At 35.9% G+C, this 14191-nt stretch overlaps 1 protein-coding gene across 2 annotated transcripts in view; it reads left to right on the top strand.

Annotated features, from left to right (window-relative positions):
* Positions 1–14191, top strand: part of Mdga2 (MAM domain containing glycosylphosphatidylinositol anchor 2) — a 766587-nt gene that overhangs the window by 503731 nt on the left and 248665 nt on the right. For both annotated transcript variants that reach the window (XR_015045223.1, XM_021179084.3), the window contains exons 4-5: positions 3427–3623; positions 13962–14094. Coding sequence is in view for 1 of the 2 variants with exons in the window: in XM_021179084.3 (XP_021034743.1) it covers positions 3427–3623; positions 13962–14094 (330 nt within the window). In the remaining variant the exon portion in view is untranslated. The remainder of the gene's footprint in view (positions 1–3426; positions 3624–13961; positions 14095–14191) is intronic.

Genomic DNA, 14191 nt, shown 5'->3' with positions numbered 1-14191 from the left:
TTTTCTTTTTCACATTTCGTGGTAAATAAGTCAGACATCAACCATGAAAGGTATAGTGACCTAGATCTCGACTTTCTCTGCAAAAAAGTTATCGTGGCCACACCAGGAGAACTGCCCATGCCACGTGATACACTAAGGCCATGGTGTGGAGCTTCTCAAGCAATAGGAGGAGTACAAGGAGAACATGGATGTGAGCCCACTACATATTCTTGCAGACATTTCTTCCAGAAAAGAAGACTACTCAGATTTCTGGCTCAACCTTTCTCAGCTAGAAGCATCACATGTTATAAGTGGATATCAGTAATTATTCTAGTTGAAAGCCAGATACCCCACATAGGACCACAGTCTACATTCCTCATACTGCTGAGAGGATTGCAGCTGGTGACCAACAGCAATTCCCTCTCTAGAAATCATTGCAGTCCAAACAGTGCTTGTACTTCCAAAGGTCCTGCATACTGGTGGGAAACAGAATTAATTAAACCATAATGTTGGGTTAGAAGGTCTTACCCCGTATACTTGCTCTATCAGAACATTTCTTCATTTCTTATCCATATATTTCACCTGTGTAAAATACTTTTATTCAGTATTTAGGGATATGTAAAATATAAAATTAGGAGTATATGAATATACAGTATATATTAAGAGATATTTAAGGGATAAATGGGAATTACTTAAACCATATGTACACAAAAAATATATTTAGAATGTGTGTATATATATATATATATACACACACACATATATATATATATGTACTCGTATGCATGGTTATTTATAATCTACCTATAATATTTGCTATGCTTATATGAATCTTATTCAGGATTCATCTGCCTTCCTAGTCTCTCTCTGCTTACTATGAGAGGATGTAATGACATCTATTTGCCTTCTGCCTGCCAGGATGGTCGTACCTTCCTGTTGCTGTGATGGACAGTATCCTATTTAAGATCATATAAATCCTCATTCTTATGTTTTTTTTCTTTTATCAGTGTATTTCATGACAACAATAAAAAAGAAGATAATATAGCTATTAACTATTCAGAGACTAAGGATCCACCGCTGTTATGTCACCAACTACTTGTGACTGGCGAATAGTGATGGAAATTCTAACAAGAAAGAAAATAAAATTTTCACAATCACAATACAGTTAGTTCCTAATTCAAGTGACTGAACTGAATTCACTTCATGAGTCTGATGTTGGATTAGGTTTATGTGAAGAGCTAATCATTATGTGAATATTTTATAGGCTTGAAAATCCCCAAATATCCCAGCTTATTAAGATCAGACAGCACATGTCTCTACACGGCCAGTAGAGTGAATTTGAACTGACAGTCCTTAATATGTAGCAGAAAGCAGCAGTTGTTCTGTAAATTTGCACTACTAAAATTAGAGGCCTGTGAGATAGCTGCGAAAAGATGCTAATGTTGGAAGAAATTTAAAAAAAAAATCTTATAATGTTGCAAAACAAGAAATCAAAATAGGACTGTTGTCGTGTAATTCACATTTTTGAAGAACTGTCAAGAGAATGGAGGAATTTTCTCCTTTGTGTGTGTGTGTGTGTGTGTGTGTGTGTGTGTCTATCACTAGCAATAACTTCACTAGTTGTGTTGGTTTTTTATTATTTTATACATCAAAAGAATCATTTCTCAGGAACTGTGACTTTTTTTTTAGCTTGATTTTTTTTCTTTTTTTTTCTTAGATATTTTCTTTATTTACATTTCAAATGTTATCCCCTTTCCTGGTTTTCCCTCTGAAAATCCTCAACCCCTTGCCTACTCCCCCTGCTGGAACTGTGACTTTTTAAACATGATGTGTTCCGCTGCCTTATGCTCACATTCTTCTTTGTTATGTATATGTGCACACTGTAGCTTTTCTCCAGTCTTTGATTTAAAAATCACTTGTCATCTGGAGGCTTTGATAGCCTGAACAAATGGCCAAGTGCCCCATTGGCGCGCACTTATAATGAGAGCTGAGTGCATATAGGGTCATATGATAAAGACAAGAAAAATCATGGACTCAGTGGGATTTATTATGAAGAGATCCTAATAGTGACAATTATGTATTAATACTAAAGGCTAAACTGTGTTTACTATTTACTCTGTACCCGTTGCTTTATAAGCTATCTCATTAATTAGTCTAACAACAACCTGGATAATACAGAACCATTTTACTGATAAGGAAGATCATTAAAATTAAATAATTTTTTTTGTGAGTTATGTAGCTGAAAGAACATTTAGTGGGATTTGATAGTAATTAACAGCAAGGGTTTACATCATTCCTGAGACTTTATGTTCAGTTTATGTTTGAGGATGGGGCTTCCAGCTTGTCATGCTAAAAGGCAGGTGGGTTTGTTATGTATTTTTTTTTCTTTTTGTAAGAAAAATCTACAAGGCTATACTACATGAAGTGTGAGCAAACTATGATCCCTCAGCCAAATCTGATAGGAGTAGCTATGTTTGTTATAGTGTTTCTGCAACTTAGTGACTCCATCCATCTTCATTTACCTGGTGCCTTGGCTTCTGAGTAGACAAAGAAATGAAAACTCCAAGCTCTAAATGACTTGGCCTTTCTCTGAAGCCTGTCCCTTTGAATATATATTTATAATGCTACACATAAGCCAATAGTCATCAGAAGAGATCTTAATGACTTTCAATGATGCCTTCTGTTAGTACATTTCAAATTTGCAAATATACTATGATATAAAATCTAAGATAAAGAGAAATTTTCACACAATTCAATGTCATAATTTGTTACTATGCAGATTATTATAATTTAGAAATACTTCTTTTATATAAATTTGTTATCAGATATCACTAAATGAAAAGAGTCATTTGGGCTTTGTGATACTGAATTCTGTAGTTGACTTTAGTTTTATTGCTTTGAATTTATTTTTAACTTTTTTAAAAATTGAGATTGTAATTTAATTGCATTTCTCCCTGTTATTTCTTCCCTTCAAACTTTCCCATATAACTTACCTACTCTCCTTCATATTCATAACTTCCTTTCTTATCAATTGCTTGAACGTATGCATGTTTACATACATATATACACACATGTGTGTGTGTGCGTGTGTATGTGTATGTTCCTAAAAATAACCTACTGAGTACATAAAATGTTAGTTGTATGTGTGTTGTCAGGGCTGACCATTTGGATTTTGTTCACTTTCATGAGTCTTTTATTATTGGCTGACAAGGAGGTTGAAAAATGTTAGAACTTCTGTACTGTCTCAACAAATCTAAAGACAAAACTATTGATTTTTATAAGTTGGAAATTTTTTGTTAGTGAGTTTAGTAAGGTTACTTAGCTACTTTCAGACAGGTACTATCATTAGAAGCATGGGTCATTAACCAGGTGTTACATAGGTGTGCCACACTTTAGAAGTTGTACATATTGTAATGTTTTCACTTGCCTGTTTCTTATTTCTTCTAGACTTGGATGATCCAGTAGTAACTGTTCATCAAAGTATAGGTGAAGCTAAAGAACAATTTTACTATGAGAGAACAGTGTTTCTCCGATGTGTGGCCAATTCCAACCCCCCTGTGCGCTATAGCTGGAGACGTGGTCAGGAGGTGTTGCTACAAGGATCTGACAAGGGAGTGGAGATTTATGAGCCTTTTTTTACCCAGGTAAGAGATTGTGAACGGTATTCCTACCCCAGCGGATTGTGATAATTTCTTGACTCTGGCAACATTCAATACTATAGCCATTTGAAAAGACATTTTCTCCAAATGTACTCTTTTATAAAACAATATATGTTTGATTGAAAAGCCAGCACACTTAGATATAAAGGACAACTTGTTTATATGTGATAAATTTGAAATACTGATTCCTGAAATAATATTAACGTCAATGTACCCTGACATATTTTTTTATCTATACATTTACCCTCCTTTAAATAGCATGACTTCACACTTCAATGACAAATTTGATTGAAAACATTTTAAAAATAATTGTAATATTCCAACTTGCAATGTCATATTTATTTATTATGCTTTTTCTTATAATCACAATAATTAGATAGATAGATAGATAGATAGATAGATAGATAGATAGATAGATAGACAAAAATATGTATCCATAAATGTAATCTGATATGTCCATTTAGTTTTGCTTGTACACTTATATTTTTAGGGTTGACCACTTGATATTGGATCACTAGTTAGGGACTTCACCACTGTGGAATTTTAATTCCCCCTATCCCAGTAGTCAGAAATAGATCTGGTCTAAGGTTAGAGCCATTGAGAGTTTTCTACTTCTACATTAGCATGTCTGTTGCTGTTGTCTTTGGTTTTTGTTTAGCCACCCATGTTGTTGAATGCTGGGAGTGGTTTCCCTTTTATTTCTGGAAGACACATTTCATAGCTGACTTCTTTATTTAATGGCTCTCCCCATCCCTCTTCCATAATGTACCCTGAGCCTTAGCTGTAAGGATTAAGTTATAGATGTACCAACTGGGCCTGGAGATCCATGTTCAATGCATTTTGACTTGTTGATTTCTATGATGATTTCTATCTGTTGCGAAGTTAATCTCCTTTGAAGTACACTTTATATATATATATATATATATATATATATATATATATATATATATATGAAGTTAGTAATTATAATGTTTAATTAAGTGACATTTGTAAGTTCTGTAAGATCAATGATCTCACAGTAGTTGGCTATGATTCAGGTACCAGGCATGGGATTCCTACTGGCAAGAATCCTAAAGTCTAATTAGAGAGCTGTTGTTAACCTCTAAGTTATGAATGCCACTATCATACCTTTGTGTATATCTTGCTGTGCTGGTCATTGTTCTGGTTTATAAGCATCAAAACTGTATAGGAGTAGAGGTTGCCTTTCTCCCTTGGCAGATTGTGTAGCATTTTCATATACTATGAAAGCCAGTCCTGAAGGTGGAACCTTTACTATTAGATCCAGCTGGATTCCTTGTAGCCCTGTGTCCAAACTACATTGTGTCATTATTAGTAGGGGCTTACATTGAATTTCTGGGAGGATAGCATGGACAACAGAAATATCTACATTGTTTGGGGTATCTCTTGGTATCCTCTAAACAAAAGCTACATAAGAGGTTTCTTTTGTTTAGTGCTGAGATTTTTGTTAGTCTATAGTTCTTAGAGAGGGAGAATAATATCACTTCTAAGTATCACAACTACATTTGGATTATATACGTATGTGTACACATATACATGTATGTACATAAAATTTGGTCATTATATGTTCTAAAAAAACTTTCCTATAAAGAAATGGTATATCATGAGTTGAACTGAAGTCATGTATTCTAATGGGAACCCATGGTTTCTTTATTGACTGGATCACACTTATTCTGCTTTATCACAGGCATCTCAAATGTAAATGGCTGCTGAAATAATGGGGCAAAAAGAATATGTGATTTTAACTTGGAGAATGAATTAAGAATTAATAAGTCCTGCAGAGATGGAATGTGCATACCTACCCTGTGTCTCTATTTGCACTGTGGGCAATGATTTTGAAACTCTGCTTGAATCTAGAGCTTATGTAGGATTGATCCTGTAGCCCATAATGTTTTATATAATTTTACAAATGAAGAGTTTCAGACTATTCTGTTTCTTCAAAATTGTGCTAACTGATGAAAATTACAATAGATTGAGACACTTGAGTCTAATTCTAACTTTCAAGTACATGTTAATAATACAGAAAAAAGTGATAAGAAGAACATTTTTACCTACAAGTCTACTTAATAGCCACCAATGGCCTCATTTCTAGCTGATAATTGCCAAGAGTGGTTGAAAGTATTGTGATTTTGCAGTCATCGTGCAATAGAAAGCAACGGAATTGATTAAGCTTGTTTATTTGAATATGAGAACTTTTGTCACATTGTAATTCACAAATTGATCGACTTTTTTTCTCTGCACTGTAAGGTTAAAAATATCACATACTCTAAACTAATTATACAGGTCTTTGTGATGAAGCTAAGAACACCAATTATTCTTTCACCTATAAATGTTGCATTAGACTTAAAATTAATTATGTTATAATCTTAAAATATCATGTAAGGCCATATTTCCTTTGTGTGATGACTTTGTTCTTTCATATTCTATTGCTCTTTTAGTGATCATTATATATATATTATATATATATAATATATATATATTTTATATATATATATATAAAATCAAGATATATATGTGTATATGTATGCATATATATGTATATCTTGCATTAGTTTCTTCACACAGTTTCCATTGTGTGCCAAGAATACTTTATGAATAGCAATCTGTCAATATTGACAATGCTTATATTAGAACGTGTCTTAATCTGTGCTCTGCTACTGTAATGACCATCTGAGTACTTTATTTTAAAAATACTTTCAATCCTCGATATTAGAAAGTTCATTCTAGGTCCATTTTAACATAGTGAAAAAACACAAAGAAAGCACACTTTTAAAACAAGGTCAATCCTATAATTGATATACCTACTCCCAAAATAAAGGGATTGACTTATTTATGAGGACAAAGACATTGTGGTAAAGTTCTATGAAGGTCCCATTTTCTAGTACTGTAACAGTGACTATTAAACCCAACGAACATCTATGGTGAAGCATGCAGACAAACCACTGTGGTGTTCTTTAGTTCTATAGTTTAGGATTCCTGTGGTTTAAACTTCAAAAAGGTAACTTTGATCTGCCATGTACAGGCTATGGAAAAAGCTTTGCCAAAAAAAAATGTAAAGATTGCTGCAAGGCTCCAGTCTTCCTAACATTATTGATGTAAGGAAGTGGTTAATGGAAAGAGGATTTTGGAGTGAAAATAAAAGTTAAAATAAAAGCTAACAAAATGTTATGGAAACATGCAGAAGACAAACAGTGGCATCAAAATTAATAATCTAGCAGAGTGATTCCCCATGATTTTCCATGCCTGAGATCCACTAGGTTGATTTGAGGATGTGGGGAAGATTCCCTGTGGAAATGGCTGGGCAGACTGGGACAATGCTGGATATGGATTCAGAAGAAAAGTCATAGATCTCTTACGCTTTTCACGTTAGGAAATTAAAGTCCTGGGAAAATATTAGATTTTCTCTACTAATGCTATTAAATGATCTTATTTTTAATAAAAAATAATTTCAGAAATGATGAGAAGGCTTTATCTTTTGTGCCTGTGCACACAGGCTAATAACAACATCACTTTGAACTAAATATTTATTTCACAATCGTCATGAGCAACAAAATATTATTTATAGTTTCTTGCACTTATATCCATAATGAAATTGGCATGTGTTTTTGAGGCTGAAATGAAACTTCAGCTACATAATAAGTTTAAGAGGAATAATTTTCCTTTCACATCTTTATTCACTTAATGCTGAAAGGGAAAGGCATGCATGCTACATACTTATAGTAAATTAGGGCATGAGTTAATATAAATTGGAGACTGTATGCTTTTCCCAGTAGCTCAGGATAATAAAATATATTGGAAATAAATATTTTAAAGGTCTAGTCTATTATGAAAAAAACCTGAATATACCATTGACAGTTATAGATATTTTCATTAGAAAATGTCAATATTGGAAAAGTCACAGGCTAATATATAATAATCTTATCTTCTATTTCATAAAAGTTTCAAATGGATTGTATTTATGGACAATTACAAGATACTTTTAAAGCTAAATTATAAAATTCCTGTGTGATTGCCAAAAAATGTGAATTTAACTTTTAAAAGTTGCATATTTATTTAATTGCAATTTTCTATAGTGTTTGAAAAATTGTTCATGACATCATCTTGTGTATTTTAATTATATATACTAATTTTCAAACTGAACATATTTACATCAATTATGTAATTAGTTACTATAAAGCTTGCTAAACAAAGTATGTAATTAGTGATAGTCAAATCAAAATTCTTTTTTTTTTTTGATGATATAAAATTGTATTTTATTTTTTTATTTTTTTTATTAGGTAATTTCCTCAATTACATTTCCAATGCTATCCAAAAAGTCCCCAATACACTCCCCCCCCCACAGTCCCCCACCCACCCACCCCCACCCCTTGGCCCTGGCATTCCCCTGTACTGGGGCATATAAAGTTGGCAAGTCTAATGGGCCTCTCTTTCCAGTGATGGCCTACTAGGCCATCTTTTGATACAAATGCAGCTAGAGACAAGAGCTCTGGGGTACTGGTTAGTTCATAATAATGATCCACCCATGGGGTTGCAGTTCCCTTTAGCTCCTTGGGTACTTTCTCTAGCTCCTCTATTGGGGGCCCTGTAATCCATCCAATAGCTGACTGTGAGCATCCACTTCTGTGTTTGCTAGGCCCCGGCATTGTCTCACAAGAGACAGCTATATCTGGGTCCTTTCAGCAAAATCTTGCTAGTATATGCAATGGTGTCAGCGTTTGGAAGCTGATTATGGGATGGATCCCTGGATATGGCAGTCTTTAGATGGTCCATCCTTTCTTCACAGCTCCAAACTTTATCTCTGTAACTCTTTCCATGGGTGTTTTGTTCCCAATTCCAAGAAGGGGCACAGTGTCCACACTTTGGTCTTCATTCTTCTTGAGTTTCATGCGTTTAACAAATTGTATCTTATATCTTGGGTATGCTAAGTTTTTGGGCTAATATCCACTTATCAGTGAGTACATATTGTGTGAGTTCCTTTGTGAATATGTTACCTCACTCAGAATGATGCCCTCCAGATCCATCCATTTGCCTAGGAATTTCATAAATTCATTCCTTTTAATAGCTGAGTAGTACTCCATTGTGTAAATGTACCACATTTTCTGTATCCATTCCTCTGTTGAGGGGCATCTGGCTTCTTTCCTGCTTCTGGCTATTATAAATAAGGCTGCTATGAACATAGTGGAGCATGTGTCCTTCTTACCGGTTGGAACATCTTCTGGATATATGCCCAGGAGAGGTATTGCTGGATCCTCTGGTAGTATTATGTCCAATTTTCTGAGGAACCGCCAAACTGATTTCCAGAGTGGTTGTACCAGCTTGCAATCCCACCAACAATGAAGGAGTGTTCCTCTTTCTCCACATCCTCGCCAGCATCTGCAAATACATTTACTTTATAAACCATAAAATAGTTTTTAATCCCTTAATGAATGCAGTGAATTAAATGCATGAGGTACAAAGATTTCAGAGTTCAGCCTGTAATTACTTTTTTCATCCAACAAAATAACATGGTTTACCAGCACCTCTACTCTTCACAAGTGTAGAGGTTATCCTTGCATATTACCTTAAGGAATTATTTTTCTGTGGACTCTAGTTTTACTCTCTTTGGGATCTTGATTTGCAGCTATAGAAAGTAATCACCTTCTAAGCTATTCTAGATCAACCTGCCAATCACTGGGCAGTTAAACAGAGAAATCAAATAAGGAAATACTTCTCAGATTTGTAATGTGCCCATTGTGCTCCTATGTTCTTATAAAACTGAGATATAGATCTTCCCACCATAGTAATAACTGGGCCATCCTTCATGATAGAGTCACAATTATTTCAGAGTAGCAAGAATTTCCTAAGTCTTAAACTAGCACTTCAACCCTAACACTAGCTTGGGCTACTATGACAGGGTCCCAAAAGGAAGAATCACTTGATCCGAAGATAAGGAAGATAGACAATTTGGGGGTCAAGAAGTCATGTTCAAGCAAGTTTATGAAGAAATACAGCATCTGATATAGTTTTAAAATGGAGGTGGGTGGGTAAAGTCACCAAAAAGCCATCACATCATGGGACAGTGTCAGTAGGGAGACAATGAAGCAATGTTGCACAAGGAAAAACCTGATCAAGTGATTCACAGACCAAGCACATAGAAGCCTTACCCCTGATAACTCGAAGGTATAAGGCACAGAGAGGGGTCAGTGGATGTTTTTTAGGGTATGAAACAATGAGATGAAAGAGTCAATATGTGTTTCCTTATTAAAGCTACCTTAAATTATTCATATGATTTAGCATGGAGATAAAACAATATATTTCATATTTAAAAGCAGGGAATCCACAAACATGATGGCACATAACTAGTTAAGCTTTGATCATGAGGACTGCTTCAGGCAAGCTTGAGCTATATAGCTAGACTCTTTCTCCTCTCCTGATACATTTGTAGACTAGGTAGATAGATAGGCTAGATGATAGATAGGTAGATAGATAGGTAGATAGATAGATAGATAGATAGATAGATAGATAGATAGATAGATAGATAGATAGATAGATGCATAGATGGATGGCAGATGTATGTATATATGTATGTATGTATGTATGTATGTATGTATGTATGTATAGTCAGCAACAGGTAGATCTGAGATTTGAAACAATGCACAACTTTGTAAGATGATGGACAACCAGTAAACTTTGTTGGATTCCTATCTCATGATATAAAGATCGAAGAAAACAAAGCATTGTATACCTTAAATACATATAATTGCTATTTCTCAATTATACAACAGTAATTCAAAGAAAATGGTTAAAATGTTGTTCACTTAACCTCCATACATCCTCTAAATTTGCCACATACATTTAAGAGTTTATCAACTGATTGTATGGTTACAGGATTACAATTAAAAATAAACAAAGATGGACCATCTAGAGACTTCCATACCCGGGAATCCATCCCATAATCAGCTTCCAAACGCTGACACCATTGCACACACTAGCAAGATTTTGCTGAAAGGACCCTGATACAGCTATCTCTTGCAAGGCTATGCTGGGGCCTAGCAAACACAGAAGTGGATGCTCACAGTCAGATGGATCACAGGGCCCCCAATGGAGGAGCTAGAGAAAGTACTCAAAGGAGCTAAAGGGATCTGCAATCCTATAGGTGGAACAACAATATGAACTAACCAGTACCCCCCGGAGCTTGTGTCTCTAGCTGCATATGTATCAGAAGATGCATATGTATGTACTAGATGACCTAGTCTGCCATCAGTGGAAAAAGAGGCCCATTGGTCTTGCAAACTTTATATGCCTCAGTACAGGGGAACGCCAGGGCCAAGAAGTGGGAGTGGGGGGAGAGGGGAGTGGTGGGGGAGGGTTTGGGGGACTTATGTGGTAGCATTGGAAATGTAAATGAAGAAAATACCTAATTTAAAAAAAATAAACAAAGACATATAATTTGGGTGGAACATGATAAGTGCCAATGAAAGAGCTAGTTAAAGGAGATTCTGTATATAAGATGCATATTTGCAGGGGTTCTCAACCTTAATGCTGAGAGCATTTATTACAGTTACTTATGTTGTAGTGACCCCAACCATAAAATTGTCTTTATTGCTAGTTCATAACTGTAAATTTGCTACTTTTATGAATCTTGATGTAAATACCTGCATGTTCCAGTGGTCTTTAGGGGGTTACAACCCACAGGTAGAGAACTGCTGCTTTAGAGGAATACATGTCAAGTTCATCTGCAGATATGTTAAGTTTCCATGTGAGGGAAGTATCCAAAGCACACGTTGAAAGAAAATTTTGGACAGTAGGAGACAGGTATCTACCCAGAGCTGAGGGGGTCTCTGAAATAGTGAGACTGGGAGAAAAACAGAGCTTTCAGTAGAAACTTAGAAGCAGTACTCTGGAACCTGGATAAAGTGAGGCGTCCAAGTGGGACTAGAGGCCCAGCTGACACCTGTTTCCAGGACTGAAAAAGTAAACACATAAGCAGTAAACGTCTGAAGGAAGGGAGCTAAGGGATGGTGAGGTAGCTGAGCAGGTAAAGGCATTTGCTGCCAAACCTCGTCATCTTAATTTGAATTCCAGGCCTCACATGGTTGAAAGAGGGAACCAGGTTCCTGCAAGTTCTTCTATGGCCTGCATATACACACACAGCCACATATGTAACTGTCCATAAATGTACACACGCACACACACAAGCACCTGTGTACATGCAATACACACATACGAGAAATAAATATATTTTTTTAAATTTGATTAACTAATTCAAGTGTCAAAGTTTTTTTTTTTTTTTTTTCTGGATAGCGAAACACAGTTTTCAAGACATTTTATGTTTGATGCATGATAGCTCTGTCACAAGAGAACATGGTCAGCTACATTATAAAACAATATTGATTTCCCTCTATGTTTGCACAGGATCTTTGTTCTTTAAAAAGGCAATGCAAAGTTTTTCCTAAAACAGGGAAAAGAAAAATTCACATGACTTAGCAGGGAGACTGAACAGGTTTCACATTTTTAGAAAAGTGAAATGTGGCATTTATGTGAGGTGGTTGGAGTCTTCTTTAATTTAAATGCAGTGATTATTTCACAATATCAATCATAAAATAGAATTTTACTTATGTAGCTGAGGAAAATGTCACATATGTTAATGGTTTAAAATTGAAGTTTGTCGGTGGTGGTGCACGCCATTAATCCCAGCACTTGGGAGGCAGGTGGATTTCTGAGTTCGAGGCCAGCCTGGTCTACAAAGTGAGTTCCAGGACAGCCAGGGTTATACAGAGAAACCCTGTCTCAAACAAACAAACAAAAAAAAAATGAAGTTTGTCATGAATGGAAGGATTATTAGCATGATGCCACAGTTACTATTGTGAATTTCCATGTCATCCGGATACAGAGGTGTCTGGATAAGAGCCTTGCTTTGCTTTCTGTGTTAAGCCACACAGCACATCAGTTCATACTTGGTGTATGGTGATTTTTAAGACCAATCAGACCCTGCCAGAGCTCCCAGGAACTAAACCTCCAACCAAAGAGTACACATGGAGGGACCATGACTCCAGCCACATATGTAGCAGAGGATGGCCTTGTCTGGCATCAAAAGGAGGGTAACCCCTTGGTCCTGTGAAGGCTTGATGCCCCAGTGTAGGGGAATACTAGGGCAGTGGGGTGGGAGTGGGCATGTGGGGGGGAGCACCCTCGTGGAGTCAGGGGGAGGAGGTGGGATGGGACACATGGAAGGGGATAACATTTGAAATGTAAATAAACAAAATAACAAATAGAAAAATTTTAAAAAGGAATTAAACGATGTTATTTAAGCAAAGAAAAGGGAAAAGGAAATGCATTGACCTTCTCAACTTAATATATGAAATAGGAAAATAATATTGGGGGTTGGGGATTTAGCTCCGTGGTAGAGCACTTGCCTAGCAAGCACAAGGCCCTGGGTTCGGTCATCAGCTCTGAAAAAAAAAAAAAAAGAAAGAAAGGAAAATAATATTGTAGAAGTTCTCTCAGATAGGTCACCAATGGGAGCTATTTCGTCATGAAAAATACATTCCTTAACAAAGGAACTATTTTGAGGAGGGTCAGGGAAGGTTTTGCAAGAGTCGAAGGAATTCCTTCCAAGGATTCTAGCCTGGCTTGAGCAGGAGGATCTTTTTCACTCTGGATGTTGGTTGTTGGTTGTCTTCACACTTGCAGCAGCTTCATCCAATGCGTTTGCAGTCAGTCCTGCTCAGCAGGAATGTATAGGGAATAACGACCACTTCTGAATTAGAAGAGTCTGCATTGCTCCACATTTACATGGAAGAGCTAACTCTGAGCTTTTGTGTTAAACCAACAAGGGCAATAACAATCAAGAAACATCTCGAAACTTCCCCCAGTCAGTGTTCAGTCTGCTATCAGCCATTGTTCCACCATACCAAATATTTATGTATATCACTATAATGGTCTATCATTAGATCGTCTCTAATTTGCTGTAAAACCAGTGTTTCATGTGTTGGGTCGTCTTCAGAAGTCTGGTTTTACATAACCTCTATTATTAAGTGTACTCTTCAGAGCTTTGCATAATAATTTGCATAACTACTGCTAGAAGTAGGCTTTCCTCCCCTAGGAAGCAAGTTTGCAAAGAAAACATTATGAATTTTCATTGTTGTCTGTTAGTTTTTACCTCTAAGCATATTCCAGTATTACACGTAAGTACAGTGTTGCTTTTTCACATTTAGGACACAATCTTCTAATAATAATATGATTTAATGCATTATAATGGTGTATGTCAGTTCATTCCTTCTGGTTAGCAGTGACCTGCACTAGTGACCTATTCTCCAATTTCAGGGGGAAACGAAGATCTTAAAGCTAAAGAATCTTCGCCCTCAAGATTATGCTAACTACAGCTGCATTGCTTCAGTAAGGAACGTGTGTAATATTCCAGACAAGATGGTGTCTTTTAGACTTTCCAATAAAACCGGTATGTATCTATCACTATATTTTCTATGTATGTTTTCCACAACTAGTTTATAGAAAACTTTTTAGCCTTCTTATAGGCCAGTTGATAGCTATAGATA

This window comes from Mus caroli, unplaced genomic scaffold, assembly GCF_978045245.1.
Source record: "Mus caroli unplaced genomic scaffold, Mus_caroli_1 scaffold_14, whole genome shotgun sequence".
Lineage (NCBI taxonomy): Eukaryota > Metazoa > Chordata > Mammalia > Rodentia > Muridae > Mus > Mus caroli.
The sequence above is the reverse complement of the archived record's forward strand: the minus strand, read 5'-3'. Positions and strand labels throughout refer to the sequence as shown.